At 38.0% G+C, this 21,639-nt stretch overlaps 1 protein-coding gene across 1 annotated transcript; it reads left to right on the forward strand.

The window, feature by feature from the left end:
* The first annotated feature begins 897 nt into the window (after positions 1–897).
* On the forward strand, positions 898–20,886 carry CD274 (CD274 molecule). Its single transcript, XM_010365083.2, has 7 exons — positions 898–1,022; positions 6,372–6,437; positions 7,366–7,707; positions 13,146–13,433; positions 15,858–15,965; positions 17,128–17,187; positions 18,247–20,886. Exons 2-7 carry the CDS (start codon positions 6,386–6,388, stop codon positions 18,267–18,269), a joined length of 873 nt encoding a protein of 290 aa, XP_010363385.1. The 5' UTR covers positions 898–1,022; positions 6,372–6,385; the 3' UTR covers positions 18,270–20,886.
* Positions 20,887–21,639: the final 753 nt, after the last annotated feature.

Below are 21,639 nucleotides of genomic sequence, written 5' to 3' on the forward strand. Positions count from 1 at the left end.
AGCAGTGGATAATACTTAAATAAATTATGACACCATTGTCTGTCATCTTGGGCCCATTCACTAACGCAAAACTTTTAAAAGGGCTTTCTTAACCCTCACCTAGAATAGGCTTCCCCAGCCTGAATCCCTAGGGTGGCAGAATAGCAGGGACCCTGAGCATTCTTAAAAGATGTAGCTCGGGATGGGAAGTTCTTTTAATGACAAAGCAAATGAAGTTTCATTATGTCGAGGAACTTTGAGGAAGTTACAGAATCCACGATTTAAAAATATATTTCCTATTATACACCCATACACACATACACCTACTTTCTAGAATAAAAACCAAAGCCATATGGGTCTGCTGTTGACTTTCTATATGTTGTAGAGTTATATCAAGTTAGGTCAAGATGTTCAGCCACCTTGAAGACGCTTTTATCAGAAAGGGGGAAACCTTTCTGATAAAGGTTAAGGGGTAACCTTAAGCTGTTACCCCTCTGAAGGTAAAATCAAGGTGCATTCAGATGTTGGCTTGTTGTAAATTTCTGTTTATATTAATAACATACCAAATGTGGATTTGTTTTAATCTTCGGAACTCTTTCCGGTGAAAACCTCATTTACAAGAAAACTGGACTGACAGGTTTCACTTTCTGTTTCATTTCTATACATAGCTTTATTCCTAGGACACTACCGCCACTAGCTACCCAAACTGAAAGCTTCCCCGATTCCGCCGAAGGTCAGGAAAGTCCAATGCCCGGCAAACTGCCTTGCGCAGAGGTGGGCGGGACCCCGCCTCCGGGCCGGGCGCCAAGTTGAGCAGCTGGCACACCTCGCACAGCCCCAGTCCTGAAGCCCCAGTCCTGAAGCCCCAGTCCTGAAGCCCCAGTCCTGAAGCCCCAGTCCTGCGCTGCTTCCCGAGGCTCCGCACCAGTCCTGGGCTGCTTCCCGAGGCTCCGCACCAGTCCTGCGCTGCTTCCCGAGGCTCCGCACCAGTCCTGCGCAGCTTCCCGAGGCTCCGCACCAGCCGCGCTTCTCTCTGCCTGCAGGTAGGGAGCGTTGTTCCTCCGCAGGTGCCCACGGCCCAGCATCTCTGGCTAACTCGCTGGGCACTTTAGGACGGAGGATCTCTACACCCTTTCTTTGGGATGGAGAGAGGAGGAGGGAAAGGGAACGCGATGGTCTAGGGGGCAGTAGAGCCAATTACCTGTTGGGATTAATAAGAAAAGGCAATGCATCTGGCCTTCCTCCAGGCACAATTCAGTTTTGCTCTAAAAATAATTTATACCTCTAAAAATAAATAAGGTGGGTAGTATAGGATAGGTAGTCATTCTTATGCGACTGTGTGTTCAGAATATAGCTCTGATGCTAGGCTGGAGGTCTGGTCACGGGTCCTAGTCCACCGTCAGCTGCTTGCTAGTAATATGACTTGTGTAAGTCATCCCAGCTGCAGCATGTAAGTAAGTCTCTTCCTGCGCTAAGCAGGTCCAGGACCCATGAACGGAATTTATTTGCTCTATCCATTCTGAGAACCCAAAGGAGTCCTAAAAGAGGAATGGAGGAGCCTAAGAATAAAAATAGTATAATAAAACATTTCTTAGACACGTTGACCTTGGCCTATGTCAAAGTTCAGTCTGGGTTTGTCTTATAACACAAGGAGTAAAAGTACCATTGTTCTACCTCTTTTTTTATTACTTGAAAAGAAATTTACTGTAGATGCTTTTCTATTAATTAAATAACCTTCTAAAAAATGTTTTTATTGCTGCATTCGATTAGGCTGGATAACTAAATGAAATTAATTCCTCACTGTTGGGTATAAAGGATATTTACAGTGGTTCTGTCTTAGCCATTCACTGAACATCACTGCATATATATCTCTGGAATATTGCTGATTGTTTCCATCAATAAACTTAGAAGTGTTAACTACTTAGTCAAAGAGACTGAATATTTTAAAGGCCTTTTGAAGAAAACTGAAAATGCTTTCCAGAAAGGATGTATCAGTTGACACTGATGGTCGTCAACAGTATTTAAGGAGAATTATGATACTCTGAAGAAAAACTTAGCCTTTCTCAGTAGAAGCAGGTAGGCAGAGGCCACATGACAGCAGTTAGAGTGTGGTCTTCAAGGAAGTCACAGAAATACTGTGGGGAATTGAAACCCCACGTGGAAAATGCACAAGAGTGTCTCAGTGTGACTGAGAAGGAGGTTGGGCTTGGGGTTTAACTTTAGAATTTTTTTTTTTTCTTTTATGGAGATAGGGCTTTTGTTATGTTACCCAGGCTGGTCTCGAACTCCCAGCCTCAGGTGATCCTCCCGCCTCAGGCTCCAGAAGTCCTGGAATTACTGGCCGGAGCCACCATGCAGGCCTCTTGCTCCTACTTTTGAGAAAGGAAGCTTAACCTTTTTTGTTTGTTTGTTTGTTTTTGTTTTTGTTTTTTTTGAGACAAGTCTCACTTTGTTGCCCAAGCTGGATTGCAGTGGGATTGCAGTGGTGCAATCTCAGCTCACGGCAACCTCTGCCTCCTGGGTTCAAGTGATTCTCCTGCCTCAGCCTCCTGAGTAGCTGGGACTACAGGCACCCACCACCACGCCCGGCTAATTTTTGTATTTTTAGTAGAGATGGGGTTTCACCATATTGGCCAGGCTGATCTCAAACTCCTGACTCTGGTGATCCACCTGCCTCGGCCTCCCAAAGTGCTGGGATTACAGGCATGAGCCACCGCGCCTGGCCACTTGACTTTTTCTCTATCTCTTCCTCCTACCCATCCTACCCTTGGAAGATAGAGAAGTAATATCAGTTCCATCGTGTTACACTGGGCTTCCCCCAGGGACAAACCCACTTCCCCAACCTGAATGAGCCATCACTTCTTCCCCAGTTTACATTTCATTGCTCTTTGAATGTCTCCGTTCGGATATGGGAATTCACATATGGTCATAATTCTTACCTGAAGAAGACGTCAGTCTTCTTCTCTTAGACCAACTGCCCTGATGTGAGGTTTAGAGGTTAAAGAACATGTGTGTATTTACATGATCTTTGTATTCTGCCTTTTCGTCCCTCACTAATGACAGCTGAACCCCAAGGAAATGGAGCTGTGGAGGAGAGGGTTTGATGAGAAAGTAGGTAAATATTGGATCTAATCCATTACCTTCCAGGAAACCTCCATTACTTCTAAAAATTTCAACCAAATTCGTTAAAGGACAAGAACTCCACCAGAGTAGGCCATAAACATTGGCAAAATTAGTTGTAATCTATGACTAGATTTAACGTCCTTTTGTTTTATTCACATATGGTTATAATGCTTTGCTTGGAATTAGGGGTATTTTAAGTTTTCGTCTGCCTAGTAAGTGTATTTGTGCTTATAATACAATAATTATAAAATATCACATTAATATTTTATAACTCTACAGTTAACTCTGGCCCAAGGAAAAGATAGTCCGATAGATGCTGCAGCCCCATTTTGTATCTAACCCTGGCAAGAGGATGCTGACTCATGTTATTTCACTTACCCTTTTTACCTTTTAACATGAAGGGCTCATATAGGTTGATAAGAAACCAGTGATATAAACAGACCAAAAAATGGTCAGATCTTTCACATAAGCAAAAAAAATATTTTGTAAACAATACCCAGTTCTGGATGAAAATACAATGTAACAGTACCAAGTATCAACATGTGTCAAGAACCAGAAAAATGTTCTTTTTCTTTGATCAGCAACACTATTTGAGGAAATCTATCCTCAGGGCCTAGCCTGGGGCCTGGCACACAGTAGGCACTGAACAAATATTTGCTGAACACACAAATACTTATGATATTTTAAAAATTGGCAACAATCCGATACCTAACAATAGAGGAATTAAATATTATGGAACTGTTAAATAAGATGCTTACGAATATCACGCAGTAAGATGGGCAATATTCATATCATAAGCTTAAATGAAACCAATGGGTATTAAAGGTATGGTAAGGTTATAAATTACTTTTTAAAAGATTAAAGGGAAAAGACTGAAAGATATATACTGAAATGCTCACAGTGTGACAAGGTTTCCCAGCCTTGGCACTACTGACATTTTAGGCTGTATGTCTTTGCTGTGGGAGGCTGGCCTGTGCACTGCAGGATGTTTGGCAGCACTCTTGGTTTCTCCCCCTAGATAGCAGTAGCAACCCTCCCTCAACCAGCCCAATTTTGACAACCAAAAATGTTTCCAGGCATCACCAGATTCTCCCTGGGTGAGAGTGATGAAACAGTAGGTGATTTTCCCCTTCTTTTCTCATTTTCTGTAATTTTGTCACATTACTTTAATAATAAGGAAAAAACATAAAAAATAAATGAATTTATTATTCTACCTCAGTTTGGATGTTTGGACTCCATTTTGGGGTTCTTTCCATTATATCACTTGCTCTGCTAAACATTCTATGGTTTGGCAAGGTGAAATGATTCATGAAATTTTGTTTTCATTTTTTTACCTGATACTAAAAGTAAAACATTCATTCACTTGAAAATTTGGACACAGAACACCAAAAAAAAATCCATAATCTCATCTCTCTTATTCTGTCTTTTCCTTCCTTTTTTCCCTTTAAAAACAATAAAGAGTGAAAACCTACCTGTTCTCCCTCCAATTTAATTCCGCAATATAATCACTGTTAACATCTTGGACATTTCCTGTGTCTAAACACACATACTCACTTTTTCTTTTTTTTAGTAAAAGTGGATTTCTGCTACATGTAGTGTTCTGCAACTTCCTACGTGTTTACAAAATCAGTACATTTACATATGCTGAATTCAGTCCTTAATGGTATTATATTTTGTGAATATAACAAAATTTATTTAACCACTTAGACAATCTAGGATATTCTCAGTTTGCTGTTATGAGCAATGCTCTTCCTTTACATATACATATATGTGTGTGTGTGTGTGTGTGTGTGTGTGTGTGTGTGTGTGTGGTGTGTGTGTTCTAATAGGATAGATTTCTAGGAGAGGGCGACATGTCATATGACATCCACATTTACAATTGTAATAGGAAGTATCAAAGTGCCCCCTAAAAAACAAAAAATTCCTCCCATTAGTGGGTGAGAAAGCCTATTTGTTCATATCTTCACAAACACTAAATATTAGAAATATTTACAATTGTGTTCAAGCTAATAAGTGAAAATGGTATTTCATATCTTATAATTTTTATTGTGAGACTGAACATCTTTCCTATGTTTACATGTCACCTGTATTTCTTATTCTTTGAACTATACGTTATGACCTTTCACTTATTTTCCTCATGGGTTATGTGTAGTTTGTGTAGTTGTCTTATTGATTGTTAAGAGCTATTTATATACTAGGAACATTAGTCTCCTGTCTTATATGTATGTGGCATTGATTAGTTGATCATTTGTGAGTTCATGTCTGTATACAAAGATTGGAGAGGCACTAAGAGGGAAAACTTACCTCTTTCTTATCAAAGTTTGTAAATATATGTATAACAGAAGAGAGAGAAAACATTAATAAATGCTGAAATAGACTATAAATCTTTTACTCCACTACTTCAACATAAACTACAAAAGGAGAGTGACTTTTCTTTCATGCTGACTTCCATATTCCCCATGCCTAAAATAGTGCCTAGCACAGAAGAGGTGCTCAATCAGTGTTTGCTAAATGAAAGAATTAGTAACATTTCAAGCAGGATGACTAAATGAAGAATAGAATCTAGGCAGATACTCTGGAAGAGTGACTGTGAGTCATTCATGGTCTTACTATGAATTAGTCAAATCCAGCTTTCTCCCCTTCCTACTCCCCATTGTTAGAATATACTCCCCATTGAGAGAATATACTCCCCATTGAGAGAATAGATTTATAATTTAGAATAAGTGAGAGGGGCAGAAGAGGAGATTTTGAAGGATGGCACCTGAAGGAGGACTAGCATGGCTGAGATAGTGAAGTGGAAGTCTTGAATAGCTAAAGGGTAAGATGAAAGTATTTAGCCATAGGGGGAAAAAGCATTGACAGGTTGGAAATGTAAAAGTCAGATTCTCCTTGCTTTGAAATTTTGTACAGGGCAGGTTCTACTAGGTATGTTACAATGCAGAAAAAACATGAAATAGTTGAGAGGAATTTGGTGAAATATTATCTTCTTGGCTTCTTTTGAGTGAGCAGATTTTTTTCAGGGCCTGTAACTATAATGAATTTGAAACTTCTCATCTTTTAGTAACTTTTTTCACTTAAGTTTATGTGGCTGTGGGCAATGGAATGAAGGTATTGAACTTCCAATTCCCTGTTGGGTTTCCACAATTACAAGTCAATCATGACTGGTTATTAGAAGACTATTTCAATTAGAACCACCAAGTCCCATAATGTCATATTGTGTGTTTAATTATTAAGTAAAGCAGTCTTCTTTTTGTGTTTTCCATAATTAGCGCATTCCAGAAAGATGAGGATATTTGCTGTCTTTATATTCACGATCTACTGGCATTTGCTGAATGGTAAGACACCAAATCCTTCCATTGGGTTCTGTATTTTAAATATTTTAACCATGAGTTTAAAACTAAAATGATAATTTAAAATGCATGTAATTTTCTTATAGAGAGAATACTCTCTTCTTTCTTCTACTTTACACAATGACAAAGTCTTTCTTCTACTTTACACAATGATAAAGTTCCCTGTGTCATTGTGTAAAACTATAGAGAATATAGACAAATTGAAAGGCACAAAATAGTCTATTACCCATTTCCCAGGGTTAACTACTGAAAATATCTGGGGAAATGGCCTGTATGTATATATTTATTTGTTTGTTTTCAACAAGGCCAGGATCTTTCGATCTTTCAATCTTGGTTGCTCTGTGACATGCCTTTCCTGATGAGGATACTCTAAGGAAGACTTGTAGGATACATGGAAAATGTCAGGGTAACACAGTACTGGCACTACCCTGCGGTCTTTCCTGAACTCCATACCAATGTACTTCTTGCCAGAAAACTGATCAAAAGTTTAGGGAAGTAAAAAGAGATGACTGTTAGAATCTACCATTCCCTCTATGTAGGAAGCAAATAGGTGTTCAGTCAAAGGACATTCTGGGGATGTCTACATGAAACCAAGTCTCCTGGTTGTAAGTACTCCATCTCCATATAATATTTCTACAGTAATATATGTTTATAAATTGTGGGGACAAGTTGTTTAGCTAATTTTATTATTCTGTTATTGGGACACTATGTCTCGGCATGAGACTATCTCAAGCCGAGACATAGTGTCCCAAAACATATTTCAAGCCCATTGGATAAAATATGTATTTAGCAAGTTCTTAAATATAATGATAACATAACTGACCAGATAAAGTGATTTTTAAATGCTGTGCCAACTTTATAAATGTTTTGAGGAATTTTCCCTTTTCTGAAGGTTGTTCTTCTTTCTTTTTAGCATTTACTGTCACGGTTCCCAAGGACCTATATGTGGTAGAGTATGGCAGCAATATGACAATTGAATGCAAATTCCCAGTAGAAAAACAATTAGACCTGGCTTCACTAATTGTCTATTGGGAAATGGAGGATAAGAACATTATTCAATTTGTGCATGGAGAGGAAGACCTGAAGGTTCAGCATAGTAACTACAGACAGAGGGCCCAGCTGTTGAAGGACCAGCTCTCCCAGGGAAATGCTGCACTTCAGATCACAGATGTGAAATTGCAGGATGCAGGGGTTTACCGCTGCATGATCAGCTATGGTGGTGCCGACTACAAGCGGATTACTGTGAAAGTCAATGGTAAGAATTATTATAGATAAGAGGCCTGATCTTTATTGAAAACATATTCTAAGTGTTGAAGACTTTTCATTCTTGTAAGTCCATACTTATTTTCAAACAGAATAGCATAGTCTGTCATTCATTCAGTTCATGAATTCATTCACATAAGTCTCCAATTAGCATTTCTTGAGCACCTATATGATAGTCACTGGAAATCCAGAGACAACACAGAGCCATGTTCTACAGTATGTACAGTTTTCCAAAAATAATTCCTAGTCTTTACTTTTTTATTATAAATGTAATATATATACTTGCAAATAATTCAGATACTATGGAAGAGATCAAATTAATTGCAAGTGTCCCTCCTCCCTTCACCACTATCTCCCATGAGATAACCAAGAGACACTCCAAGAGAGTAACCACTATTTGTGTGTCCCTCCAAAAACTTTTTTATTCAACTACTATTTTTTTATTTTATTAGGTCTGTCAGTTTTCCTTTTTTGAGCCTCTCTATATCAAATGCTAATAAATATATTCAGAACAAACCCCACTGTAAGGTTCACATTAAAAAAGACTTGAAGTCTCCCTAAGAAGACAAAAAATAATCATATTAAGTGTAAAAGAACTTATTTTTCCAGTACAGTATAAACTATACTCACTGGGCATATACTCATCTTGAAAATCTATACTGATGTTGTCTTGGGGAATTGAAGAGGAACTAGGAGTGTCAATTCCTGGGAATTGACCCACAGTTATGTCATCAGGTCACTTGAGTTCGAAGTTTTGTGTTGGCACTAGCTAAGTAAAGGAAAACACCTCTGCTTTCATTGTTGAGTTTCATAGAATTGAGAGCTGAAAGGATCCCAGGCAGGAGCAACTAATCCAAACTCCCACAAAGAACAAAAATCGCCCAGAGGATCTTCTGTTCATATATTTCCTGCAGTGGTGTCCCTGTCATATCCCACAATGGCATCCCTACCATTTGGACTCCCCTTCCATATCCTGTTGAAATTACTCCCTAATAGTAAGCTGAAATCTGCCCCTCTAGTTGTAGTTTTGGAATTATTTCATTTCCATGATGACCTTTTAATATTTGACTAGAATTAAATCATCTCCCCTTGGTATTTCCATTCCTGGACTAACTACCATCAATCTGAGGGCTAACAATACAAGTAGAAAAAGTCTACACTTGTCACTGATCATTGATCAATGATTAGTCAATGATCACTGATAATTATAAACTCAAAAACAAAATCATGTGGGGATTAAGAGAAATGTATCAGTTTTGTGTTGTATTTCTGGTCCCTGATTCTGGCTCAAATAATGCTACTATTGTCAAGAAGATATCACTTGTAAAGCAGATTTAATTTTCATTATATTTTACCATGTGCTTCTCCATTCACGGCATTTCTTGAGATGTCGTGGTTTATACTTTCAGTTTTTCTCCAGTCCATCAGCAAATATCAGGCACCTACTGTGTTCCAAGATATTAAAGAAATCATCATGACTTAGCCTCATCAACAGCATTGCTAGATCTGGGATGGAAAAGAAGAGTATAATCCTGGCAGTCAGGAAGAAGGCCGCATAAAGTATAAGTTTCTGCTTCCAAAGAAGATCTCTCATCAACCTGTAGGGAGTGTATAGGGAAGCAAAGGGTTTTATTCAGGTCATCTGGGCTCCATAATATCCCTTGTGTATCTGCAGTCTCCTTTGCCATGGATCAACACAATAGGAAATCTTCCGGCATTGATGGTTTTTCCAAGGGGGAGTTCTTCAGGGAGCAAATCAAATGACCAACCAGGTTTGAGGACCTGATTTGTTTGACAATTCCATGTTGTATTTTAAATTAGTTAATTTGCATTCCAGTCCCAATCCGTCTTGTCATTTGCAGACAGTGGTTTTGGGGTTGAGTTGAGCTATACCAAAAGTCTGAACCTTCTGCACTTAGAACAAGGAAGGCAACCACCAAGCTTCACTTGCACTGAGGCAGTGTCTCCAGTGGAAATGAGGTAGCTGGCTTGCAGGAGCTTTCCAACTCAGGGAAGTAGAACTCCTGAGTCACCTCCATATGCAAATGATTTCACAGTAATGCTGTTGAACTTCACTTCCCATCACAGCAAATATGTGGCAACATAGCTTTGCCACAGGAGTTTACTCACCATGGGATTTTAAAGGTGAAACATTTCAAAACTGAAATTTGAAAGAATTTAGTTTTGGATTCACTCAATTATCATGATCACTTTGGGTGTTATTGCACCCTTCATGTTTGTGAGTTTAAATACCATACTCTCAGGCCTCTAACTTTCAATTAAAAGTGTTTTTCTTTAATCACTGAACCTAATAGCAGGGAAAACGAAATGTTCATTCAGACTTTCAGGACCTTCAATGAAATGAGGCAGCTGAAAGATCAAAGTGTTGCATAGTTATCCCAATAAAGCTATTTGGATCGTACGGACCACATCAACTGCTGTCATTCCCCACCAACCCCATCTTTCCCCAAAATTCCCAGCCCTGTTTAAGTATTCTCTGTAGCATTTATCTCTATCTAGTATATTGTGTAGCATATCATATCGTACTTTTCTATTTTGTTTATTGTCTCTCTCCTCCTAGAATATAAACTCCACAAGCACAGAGATTTGGGTCTGTTTTTTAATATTGTTGTATCCCCAGGGCTTGACATACAGCAGAGTGGTAGTATGACAAAAGGACAAAAAAAATATTTGTTGAGTCAATGAATGAATGATTTCCTCAAATAGGATTAGCCTAAATTTTGGAAACATGAACAGACTTGGATATATGAAAATTTATTTCTGAAACTGTTCATCAGGAACTGTTAGCACCTTCTAAAGGGTACACTGAAGCAGCAGTAGTAAAAGGAGGAGGAGGAGCAGCTCTGCTACTACTACTATGGAGTACTACTACAATTAGCACTTGCTTATTCTGTGTGTTAGGTCCTGTACTGAACATTCTGCCTAAATTAGTTCATTTCCTCCTGGAAATGACTCTGTGGGGTAGATGCTTCATCATGTAAGATGAGTATTTTTCACACTTCACTGTCTCTGAAATCTGAGTGTGTCTTTCAATGATGGAATCTTTGATTTCATGATAAGTGGTATTATTCCCATTTTAAGGAGGAGGAAACCGAGGTCCAAAGAAATTAAGTAATTTGCCCAAATTCACCCAGCCTCGTAAATGATAAAGCTAGTTCTAAATCCAAGCAGATTGGCTCTGAAGTCTGGGCCCTTAATAACCACTTATTGCCTGTATTTGTATCTCTGGTGTATGTATCAAGTTATATAGTGGCTTCAAAACTATCATGACCTTTTCTTGATTTTGATTGTTCAATGTTAGTATAATGTTCTAGATCTAGTAAACCAGGGGTCTGCAAAAAATTTTGATTACTCACCTCATCGGTAAAACATTTTAAACTTGTGTGTCTATGCACGCACATTTGTGTGTAATTATAAAAAAATTACTATCTATTAATATATAGGTTGTACCGTAAGAAATTGCCATTTTTGAGGAGCAAAAAAGGTTGAATATTACCGGTTTCATCTGGTTCAACCTAATAGACATTTGTACAAAAACAGACATTTTAAGAGGATGAAATAAAAATTTAATAAACAATATTTTCAATTTTTACTAATTGTGATGCTTCACTATTGTTAGCTAATATGTCAAGGCATAATATACCTTAGGGTGAAATTTATCATTAACAAAGGTGGATGGTGTCAATAATCTTGAGGTTTGTGTTTTTTTATATAACACTGTGAGTTCTAATTAAGTACTTATTGTTTACAACCTCATACAGTGGCCAATAAGAAGTGTCACTTCTGCTGTTTCCTCTGGGTTGTGCTTGAATTATTAGTATTATCTTCAATCCTCAGTTTCTTTGTGGAAAACTTTTTAATTAGTTGTTTAATTTTGTAAGATGGTTAGTTTAGTCAAAATTAGATAAGAGAATCTGAAAATCCATAATTACCCCAAAGCAACCCACTCATAAGAACTATTATTTTTGTGTTTTGAAATCATAATTTCATTGATTTCCAGTGTTTCCACTGGTAGTGGTTTCATTGATGTAGGAGTATCAAAACATCACTCATTATTTATTTCAGTTTTGTTTGATCCTAGCTGTTTTGTGTTAACTCTGAAGAAATTACATCACAGATCTATTGTTGTCCTTGGTAAAGAAATGGAGAGTTAAGGCTCTAGATCATTAGTGGTTACGCTGTAGTATTAGGAGTAAAAAAAAGATTATACCAACAAAATAAGAACATGTTAATGTACTTGTAATAGATAAACATGAATGAAGCTCTTATGCTATATAGATGCACTGAACAATCTACTAGAATTGTCAGCAAACTGGGTATCTTAATCCTAAAAGGGTCCCAAACCAATGATCTAAAATTGAATCAAACTTTCTTCCTTGAGCATAATTATTTAAGTGATTTATTAAAATAGCCAGCATTTAAAAGCTTAAATTTAAGTATCATAATGTGGTATCCTAGATAGGATCCCAGAACAGAAAAAGGATATTAGGGGAAAACTGGAGGAATGGAATAAATTATGCAGTTTAGTTATTAATAATGTACTAATGTCCTTAGTTATGACCAATGTACCATGGTAAAGTAAGATACTAACAATAGAGGAAACTGGGTAAGGGGTATACGTAACTCCATACTATCTTTGCAATTTTTTTGTAAATTTAAAACTTCCAAAATAAAGAACAAATTTAAACATTAAAAAGTATCACCAGGAACATGTATCACTGTTTACAGATGAAACAGTATGTATTTTTATATCTGATTTCTGATCATTGACTTCAAATCAGAAAAGTGAATGACACATCAAGATCAGGTTTTCTGTTTACTAAATAAAGTCTAAGAAAACAAAGCATACCAGCTGGAGAGATTCATGTTTATAAAGACAGATTTATAACAACAAAAATAAAATATTCAAGAATAAATTTAAGAAGAAATGGGGCACTATGTAAAAAGTATAGCACTTTACTGGGAAACATATGAAAACCTGAATACATGGAGAGAGGTATTTTATATTTGAATAGAAAGACTGCTAGTTTAAAGATAATTCTCTTTAAATTTTTTTTTACAGAAATTTAAGAGGTACAAGAGCAGTTTTGTCACACGGATATATTACATAGTGGTGAAGTCTGGGGTTTTAGTGTAAATTAATCTTTACATTTTGTTTGAGCCCAATAAATGTACCAACATGATTTTTATAGCAAGATAGTCATTCCTATTAACCCAAACTTGTCCCAACTTTGAACTGAACTGAGGCAGAGCTAGCAGGTGTTCCCTACTGCTGAGGCATCTGAACACTAAGCATATCCCTCTGAGAACCAGCCTGCATTGATACTCTTTCTAATGTAGACAGCATCAAGCTATATATCTAGTTCTGTGCTCAGCAAAAGCCCTGATTTCTTTTTGCTTATGTCCTAGCTCCATACAACAAAATCAACCAAAGAATTTTGGTTGTGGATCCAGTCACCTCTGAACATGAACTAACATGTCAGGCTGAGGGCTACCCCAAGGCCGAAGTCATTTGGACAAGCAGTGACCATCAAGTCCTGAGTGGTAAGACCACCACCACCAATTCCAAGAGAGAGGAGAAGCTTTTCAATGTGACCAGCACACTGAGAATCAACACAACAGCTAATGAGATTTTCTACTGCATTTTTAGGAGATTAGATCCTGAGGAAAACCATACAGCTGAATTGGTCATCCCAGGTAATATTCTGAATGTGTCCATTAAAATACATCTAACACTGTCCCCTAGCACCTAGCATGATGTCTGCCTATCATAGTCATTCAGTGTTTGTTGAATAAATGAATTAATGAATAACATTATATTTACAAAATGTATCCTAATTCCTCACCTCCATTCATCCAAATCATATTGTTAATTAATAAACATTCACCAGATATTTATTGAATATGCCTTTTGTTCCATGCATTGTAGTACTCATTTGATACACATAGAATAATAACACTCACGTTCACACTCTTCAGGAAACAGATAAAAAACAAACGAACAAACAAAAAACAGGCAATCCAATGCCATGTGAGAAATGCTTTCATACCATATGGGAAACCTGGGGGAATACCTGAGAGGAATACTCAATTCAGACCATGTTTCAGGAATCCAAATCCTGGCACATCAGAGTCGCCTCCTTCTTTCCAGGGTTTCTGTGGCAGGAAATAAATGGAACGTATTTTTCTATCTTATGCCAAACAGGAGGGACCCTTTCTCCCCTGTGCCTCTCACAAGGTAGTCTACAATATTTCAACGCTAGCAGTCTGTTTAGTGCACAGGACATGAGGCTGTGTATCCCTGGGGAAATTGCTAGACTTCTGTGTGCTTCACTTTCTCTGTAGGATTATAACCTACTGAGCAAGGTTATTGTGGGGGTCAAATTAGCAACAGTGTATGAAAATGATTTGAGACCATTGCCTGCACAAATTCAACTATTTTTTTTTTAATCTCACTACTCTATAGAAGTAGGTAGGGTGGGAGACACAGTCTGATGGGAGGCTCAGAATGTGAAAGAAAGTGAGGTGAGTGAGCATGATATTTAATATAAACACAAAGATATTCTGAGAAGAGCTTCTCACTTCCCCCGCCCCCAATAGATGTTGACAGGAAAATGCCATGTACTTCAGCAAAAACAGCTGAAAAATTAGACAGAAAAGTCAATCAATAGGAAAAGATAATCCAGGATGGTCTTGTGAACAGAAAGAGGGAAAAAAAAGTTTAGAAAATGATGGGGATGCTCTTACTTGGATATGAGTCCTCAGGTATTCAACTGGCTTTCAGTAAAAGCTAGACTAGTGGGTTCCTGCCATTTAAAAGCTGTTTTATGACAACTTACTTGTTGGGTGGCCTACAGTAACTCACATAACTGTGCTGAATCTGTTTCCTCATCTGTAAATTGGGGATTTTTTTAAATAACTGGCATGCCTAACTCATAAAGTTGTTCTGAAACTGAAATAAAACATATATGAACAGGCATTGTAAACTGTAAGTTATGGAAAAAGCTGGCTGTTGTTGTGTCTTTAAAGCTTCACCTAGGTAGTTAAAGATGGATCATGGGTCTCAGTGGAGAGCTGAGCCAGGCAGAAGCTAACTAAGGGTGAGAGGTGGGAGTTAGCAATCTCTGAACATCTGTGTGCCATGGGACCCCTTTTCCTCCTGCATGGTACCCCAGACAAGGAGCCTAGTAAGAGATACTAATGACTTGTTGTCCAGAGATGTTCAAACTGCAGAGAAAGATAAGACAACAAGCATTGGCCTCCAATCATGATGACAGATAGGAGGAGGTGGGAGCTCCTTAGCAGTGCTGGTTGGTTTTCCATGTTCTACTGTGGGCCATCTCTGCCATGTACTGTGGGCTACTACTTCTATATTAAAAAATGCAAGAGGGGCCAGGAGTGGAGGCTCATGCCTGTAATCTCAGCACTTTGGGAGGCCAAAGTGGGCAGATCACTTGAGGTCAGGAGTTTGTAACCAGCCTGGCCAACATGGTGAATCTCTGCCTCTACTAAAAATATAAAAATTAGCCAGATGTGGTGGCGTGCACCCGTAATCCCAGCTACTCGGGAGGCTGAGGCATGAGAATTGCTTGAACCTGGGAGGCGGAGGTTGCAGTAAGCCAAGATTGCACCACTGCCCTCCATCCTGGGCAACAGAGAAAGACTCTGCCTCAAACATAAATAAATAAATAAATAAATAAATAAATAAATAAATAAATAAATAAGAGGAAGTGAAATAATCAAGGCCACCATTTAATACTGAGTAGCCACTCCATGTGGTACTATGCTAAGCACATTATAAAATATTAGCCTCACAAGAAATGTATTAGCATTTGTATTTTGTACACTGGTTAAGTATCTTGCCCAAGACCTCAAAACTGGTTAAGGGGCAGCAGAATTTAACCCCAGCGCCACCGTTTCAAAGTCTAGGCTTCTTACACTTCTCCATGCTGTTCCCATTTTAACAGACATATCTCGCCATTCCAGCCACTCAAACTTTGGCATTTAAGAAAATTATCCTAAAGCTAAACTAAACTTCAAGGATGACTATTCTCCTGATGATCCCTTCCCACCAAAATTTTATCTTTAGTCAGTTTGTTTTTGTTTTGTTTTGTTTTTCAGAATTACCGCTGGCACTTCCTCCAAATGAAAGGACTCACTTGGTAATTCTGGGAGCCATCTTTTTACTCCTTGGTGTAGCACTGACATTCATCTTCTATTTAAGAAAAGGTAGTCTTTCCTTAATTGCAGTGGTCTCCACTGGGGATGAGGAGGGGGTGAGAATTGGATCATGGCTGCAAGGAAACCTGACTTAACCTATGCAGGGTGGTGCAAAGGCATTCCACTGTTCAACAGTAATTATATTGAAGCTGCATGGGATCACTGGGTGAAGATGAGGTGTAAGGGGTGAGGCACAGGAGAATGGGTATGGATGGAGGTAGAAGATGCAGTGTCATACAGTTTTTTCCATCATGAAAATAACCACAGACTTACTGTAAAGAAGGAGCTAAAATGCCTGTCATTTTCAGTTGCATTTTAGTTTTGCATTAGTTGCACCCAGCTGGTTTCTGGGTACTCTAAGTAATAAAAATAGTTCCTCTGTAGAACTGTAGTATTTTCACCATAGAGTATTTTGTAAAATTATTGGTAGAGGATGTTACATAATTTGCATGTGTTCATTACTCCATTTACCTGTGGGAACAATTAAAATCCAGGAAAATGAGTATATTCAAATAATTTCCTCACATTTATGATGATTCAGAGTAAATAATTCCTCCGATACTTAGAGAAGTATACCAAGAGATCCAGTGATTGTATAGAGTTGTCTGATGTTAAATAGGGAAGTAGAATGTGGAAGGGAATTCCAATAGTTGTTGAAAAATTCCCCACAACCCCTTACATGGGGGAAAGTGGTGTTAACTGAGAGAGTAGAGATAAGCTGTTACCAAAAATTATGTTCTTAACAGGATTGAGATAGCCAGAATATAAGGATCAAGTTTCAATGACAGTAAGATCCTGAGATGCAGTTGATTTGCACAAAGAAATAATTGTTGCCAGCTTGCATTTTGAATATTTCTCTGGAAAAAGAGATTAGTTGGCAGTAGAAATGAATAGAAATCAACAGATATTGAAATACCTCAGAATTTGGTTCGTCTCTGGGAAAAGATGAAAAATAAAAGTGTATAGTCCTCAAGAAAATCTGGGATCAAAAGCATGTGCCTTACCCTATTGAATTAATTAACCTCAGAAGTTGGGAACTGTAGAATAAGGATGTCCACCAGATTTCCTAGGGATTACAAATGTTTCATAGAACTTGAAATTTAAACTTGGGTCACTGTATGGGATGTAGAGCTGTGCTATATGGAAATAAAAATGATTTCTTTTTCTCAAGGGAGAATGATGGATATGAAAAAATGTGGCATCCGAGTTACAAATTCAAAGAAGCAAAGTGGTAAGAATATCAGAAGGAATTGGGAAGTAGAAGTCAAAGGAAACAAAAAGCTAAAGCAATAACAAAGAGAAATCCATTAGTCATAATCTCCTCTTCTTTTAAAGAATGCTTGTTCCCCTTTGCCTCACAACTAATACAAGAACTTCTCCACCATCTCAGGAGGTTTAGGGATGGCCCTCAAGAGTAGAGAGTAGGGAGCAGCTCTGTGGAGAGAGGAGAGGAGCAGGGAAGGGGAAGGAGTCAACTTCTCTTTGCTAATCTGTTGCCCTGCACCCTAGCAGCTCCCTGCAGCAGGGGACAAGGTTGACTTAGGTGGATGGATAATTAATTGATTCTAAAATATTGTGTGTCAGTATTGTAATACTATGGTAACTGTGCCATGCACGGTATCTCATTTAATCCCCCACCCCTTGCCATTACCAAAAAGAGAGAGAGAAAAATACTAGAATTATCCTCATTTTACAGTAGAGAAAACAGAGGGTCAAGAAGATAATGTAAAGTGCCCAAGAACACACAACTGATCACAAAAATCAAGCTTGGGGGCCATTAGCCTAACCACATCTTACCCCATCTGCTTACTCTTAACCCATCTGCTTCAATCCATTTTGCTACAAATGTTTACATTTATAAGCAGGGAAGAAAAGTCTCATCCAGTTTATTGAACTAAGAAGAAAGTTATATTAAGGTTTCTAATTTTTTTTAATGTAGTTAGAAACCAAACTTAACAATGAGCCCAAGTTTAAAGCAGTCTAATTAACTTGACAAGCTCAGGCAAGTTTCATTCTGTGGCCCGTAGCATCATCTGTGTTGTAAAGTTAAATAGCAAATGTTATTTGGGTCATGCTGGGGGAAAAATCATCCCAATTTGCTCAGGACTGAGGGGTTTTTCAGGATATCATGTAAGGATAATTGGGTACAAATATAACCTGCTTCTTTCTCTCATTTCAAATTTATCATTTATCATCTCAGCAACTATGAGTTATGTTTTTTATTAGATTTCTTGTTACTTTTTCCCCAGACCGCTCCCCATGAAATTAATATACTATTATCACTCTCCAGATACACAATTGGAGGAGACGTAATCCAGCATTGGAACTTCTGATCTTCAAGCAGGGATTCTCAGCCTGTGGTCTGGGGGTTCGTCAGGGCTGAGCATGACCAGAGGAATGAATGGGCCCGTGGGATGCATGCAGTATAGGACTTAAAAGGCCCAAGCACTGAAAATGGAACCTGGCGAAAGCAGAGGAGGAGAATGAAGAAAAATGGAGTCGAACAGGGAGCCTGGAGGGAGACCTTGATACTTTCAAATGCCTGAGGGGCTCATCGGCGCATGTGACAGGGAGAAAGGATACTTCTGAACAAGCAGCCTCCAAGCAAATCATCCATTGCTCATCTTAGGAAAACGGGTTGAGAATCCCTAATTTGAGGGTCAGTTCCTGCAGAAGTGCCCTTTGCCTCCACTCAATGCCTCAATTTGTTTTCTGCGTGACTGAGAGTCCCAGTGTTGGAACAGTATTTATGTATGAGATTTTCCTATTTATTTTGAGTCTGTGAGGTCTTTTTGTCATGGGAGTGTGGTTGTGAATGATTTCTTTTGAAGATATATTGTAGTAGATGTTACAATTTTGTCGCCAAACTAAACTTGGTGCTTAATGACTTGCTCACATCTAGTAAAACATGGAGTATTTGTAAGGTGCTTGGTCTCCTCTATAACTACAAGTACACATTGGAAGCATAAAGATCAAATCGTTGATTTGTATAGGATGTCACCTTTATTTAACCCATTAATACTCTGATTGACTTAATCTTATCTCAGACCTCAAGTGTCTGTGCAGTATCTGTTCCATGTAAATATCAGCTTTATAATTATGTGATACTGTACACACATAATTTCCTTTCATCACTGTAACCACCCTGTTGTGATAACCACTATTATTTTACCCATTGTACAGCTGAGGAAGCAAACAGATTAAGTAACTTACCCAAACCAGTAAATAGCAGACCTCAGACTGCCACCCACTGTCCTTTTATAATACAATTTACAGCTATATTTTACTTTAAGCAATTCATTTATTCAAAACCCATTTATTAACTGCCCTTGCAATATCAATCACTGTGCCAGGCATTGAATCTACAGATGTGAGCAAGAGAAAGTACCTGTCCTCAAGGAGCTCGGAGTATAATGAGGAGATTAATAAGAAAGTACATTATTACAATCTAGTCCAGTGTCATAGCATAAGGATGATGTGAGGAGAAAAGCCAAGCAGTGTTGCCAAGAGGAGGAAATAGGCCAATGTGGTCTGGGACAGTTGAATGTACTTTAACATCTTAATAATCAAAGTAATTTTCGTTTACAAAGAGAGGTCAGTACTTAAAATAATCCTGAAAAATAACACTGGAATTCCTTTTCTAGCATTATATTTATCCCTGATTTGCCTTTGCCATACAATCTAATGCTTGTTTATATAGTGTCTGATATTGTTTAACAGTTCTGTCTTTTCTATTTAAATGCTATTAAATTTTAAATTCATACCTTTCCATGATTCAAAATTCAAAAGATCCCATGGGAGATGGTTTGAAAATCTCCACTTCATCCTCCAAGCCATTCAAGTTTCCTTTCCAGAAGCAACTACTACTGCCTTTTATTCATATGTTCTTCTAAAGATAGTCTACATTTGGAAATGTATGTTAAAAGCATATATTTTTAAATTTTTTCCCTAAATAGTAACACATTATATGTCTGCTGTGCACTTGGCTATGTTTATTTATTGTAGTGTTTCTTATGTAGCAGATGGAATGAATTTGAAGCTCCCAAGGGTCAGGACACATGCCTTCTTTGTTTCTAAGTTATCTTTCCCATAGCTTTTCATAATCTTTCATATGATTTAGTACATGTTAAATATGTGCTACATATACATTTAGACAACCAGCATTTGTTAAGTATTTGCTCTAGGACTGAGTTTGGATTTGTTTATGTTTGCTCAAAAGGAGACCCATGGGCTCTCCAGGGTGCACTGAGTCAATCTAGTCCTAAAAAGCAATCTTATTATTAACTCTGTATGACAGAATCATATCTGGAACTGTTGTTTTCTGCTTTCTGTCAAGTATAAACTTCACTTTGATGCTGTACTTGCAAAATCACATTTTCTTTCTGGAAATTCCAGTAGTGTACCTTGACTGCTAGTTACCCTGTGCCAGAAAAGCCTCATTCGTTGTGCTTGAACCCTCGAATGCCACCAGCTGTCATCACTACACAGGCCTCCTAAGAGGCTTCCTGGAGGTTTTGAGATTCAGATGCCCTGAGAGATCCCAGAATTTCCTTTCCCTCTTGGCCACATTCTGGTGTCAGTGACAAGGAATACCTTCACTTTGCCACCCGTCAAGGTTGAAGAAACAGCGTCTCCAACAGAGCTCCTTGTGTTATCTGTTTGTACGTGTGCATTTGTACAGTAATTTGTGTGACAGTGTTCTTTGTGTGAATTACAGGCAAGAACTGTGGCTGAGCAAGGCATATAGTCTACTCAGTCTATTCCTAACTCCTCCTTGTGGTGTTGGATTTGTAAGGCACTTTATCCCTTTTGTCTCATGTTTCATCGTAAATGGCATAGGCAGAGATAATATTTAATTCTGCATTTGACTGTCACTTTTTGTACCTGCATTAATTTAATAAAATATCCTTATTTATTTTGTTACTTGGTACACCAGCATGTCCATTTTCTTGTTTATTTTGTGTTTCATAAAATGCTTAGTTCAACATCCCGGTGGAGAAAGTTACTTGGAATATTTGCAGCCTGCTTCCTAGTTCTTTCTTCATTGCTTCTGTGTTTATACAGCATGCTTTTGAATCCTGCACAATGAAAAAAGTATCAAAAGAATTTATTTTAAAAAAAGAATGTATTGAAAATTTTCATTCTCTCTCATTCAGCAGCTTCTCTTAGGACCAAACCAAGAAGAGTCAAAATCCTGTCATCTACATTGAAGATCTAAGGGAGAGAGGGTGGGAGAGAAGGAGTGGAATTCAATAGAACTACAGGGAAACAAAGGGACTTATCTCTAAAAAGGACTTTTCCCAGATCTGTAAACAGGTATGCAATCCAGTGCATATGAAGCTGGATGTATTGCAATCTTCAAGTTTTGAAAACAAAGCGAGAAGCCTAGAACTAAGCCAAGTTGAGGATTTAGGGCTACCAATGGTTAGGACCATAAATCTGTGATTTTAAAACAAGCATGACAAAACTTAACCATTCAAGGAATTATAGACCTTTTAATGTGTCATCTGGTTAGATTTTAGTCATGAAATTCCATTTTAAAAGTCTTTATCACTTGTTTGAATCAGATACTCTCAAAGGATTATAATGGCTATTCTAAGAATATGAGTTTGACTGTAGATGTTTTTGTTTGTTTGTTTGTTTGTCTTTGAGACAGAGTTTTGCTCTTGTCACCCAGGCTGAA

This window comes from Rhinopithecus roxellana, chromosome 16 (assembly GCF_007565055.1).
Source record: "Rhinopithecus roxellana isolate Shanxi Qingling chromosome 16, ASM756505v1, whole genome shotgun sequence".
Lineage (NCBI taxonomy): Eukaryota > Metazoa > Chordata > Mammalia > Primates > Cercopithecidae > Rhinopithecus > Rhinopithecus roxellana.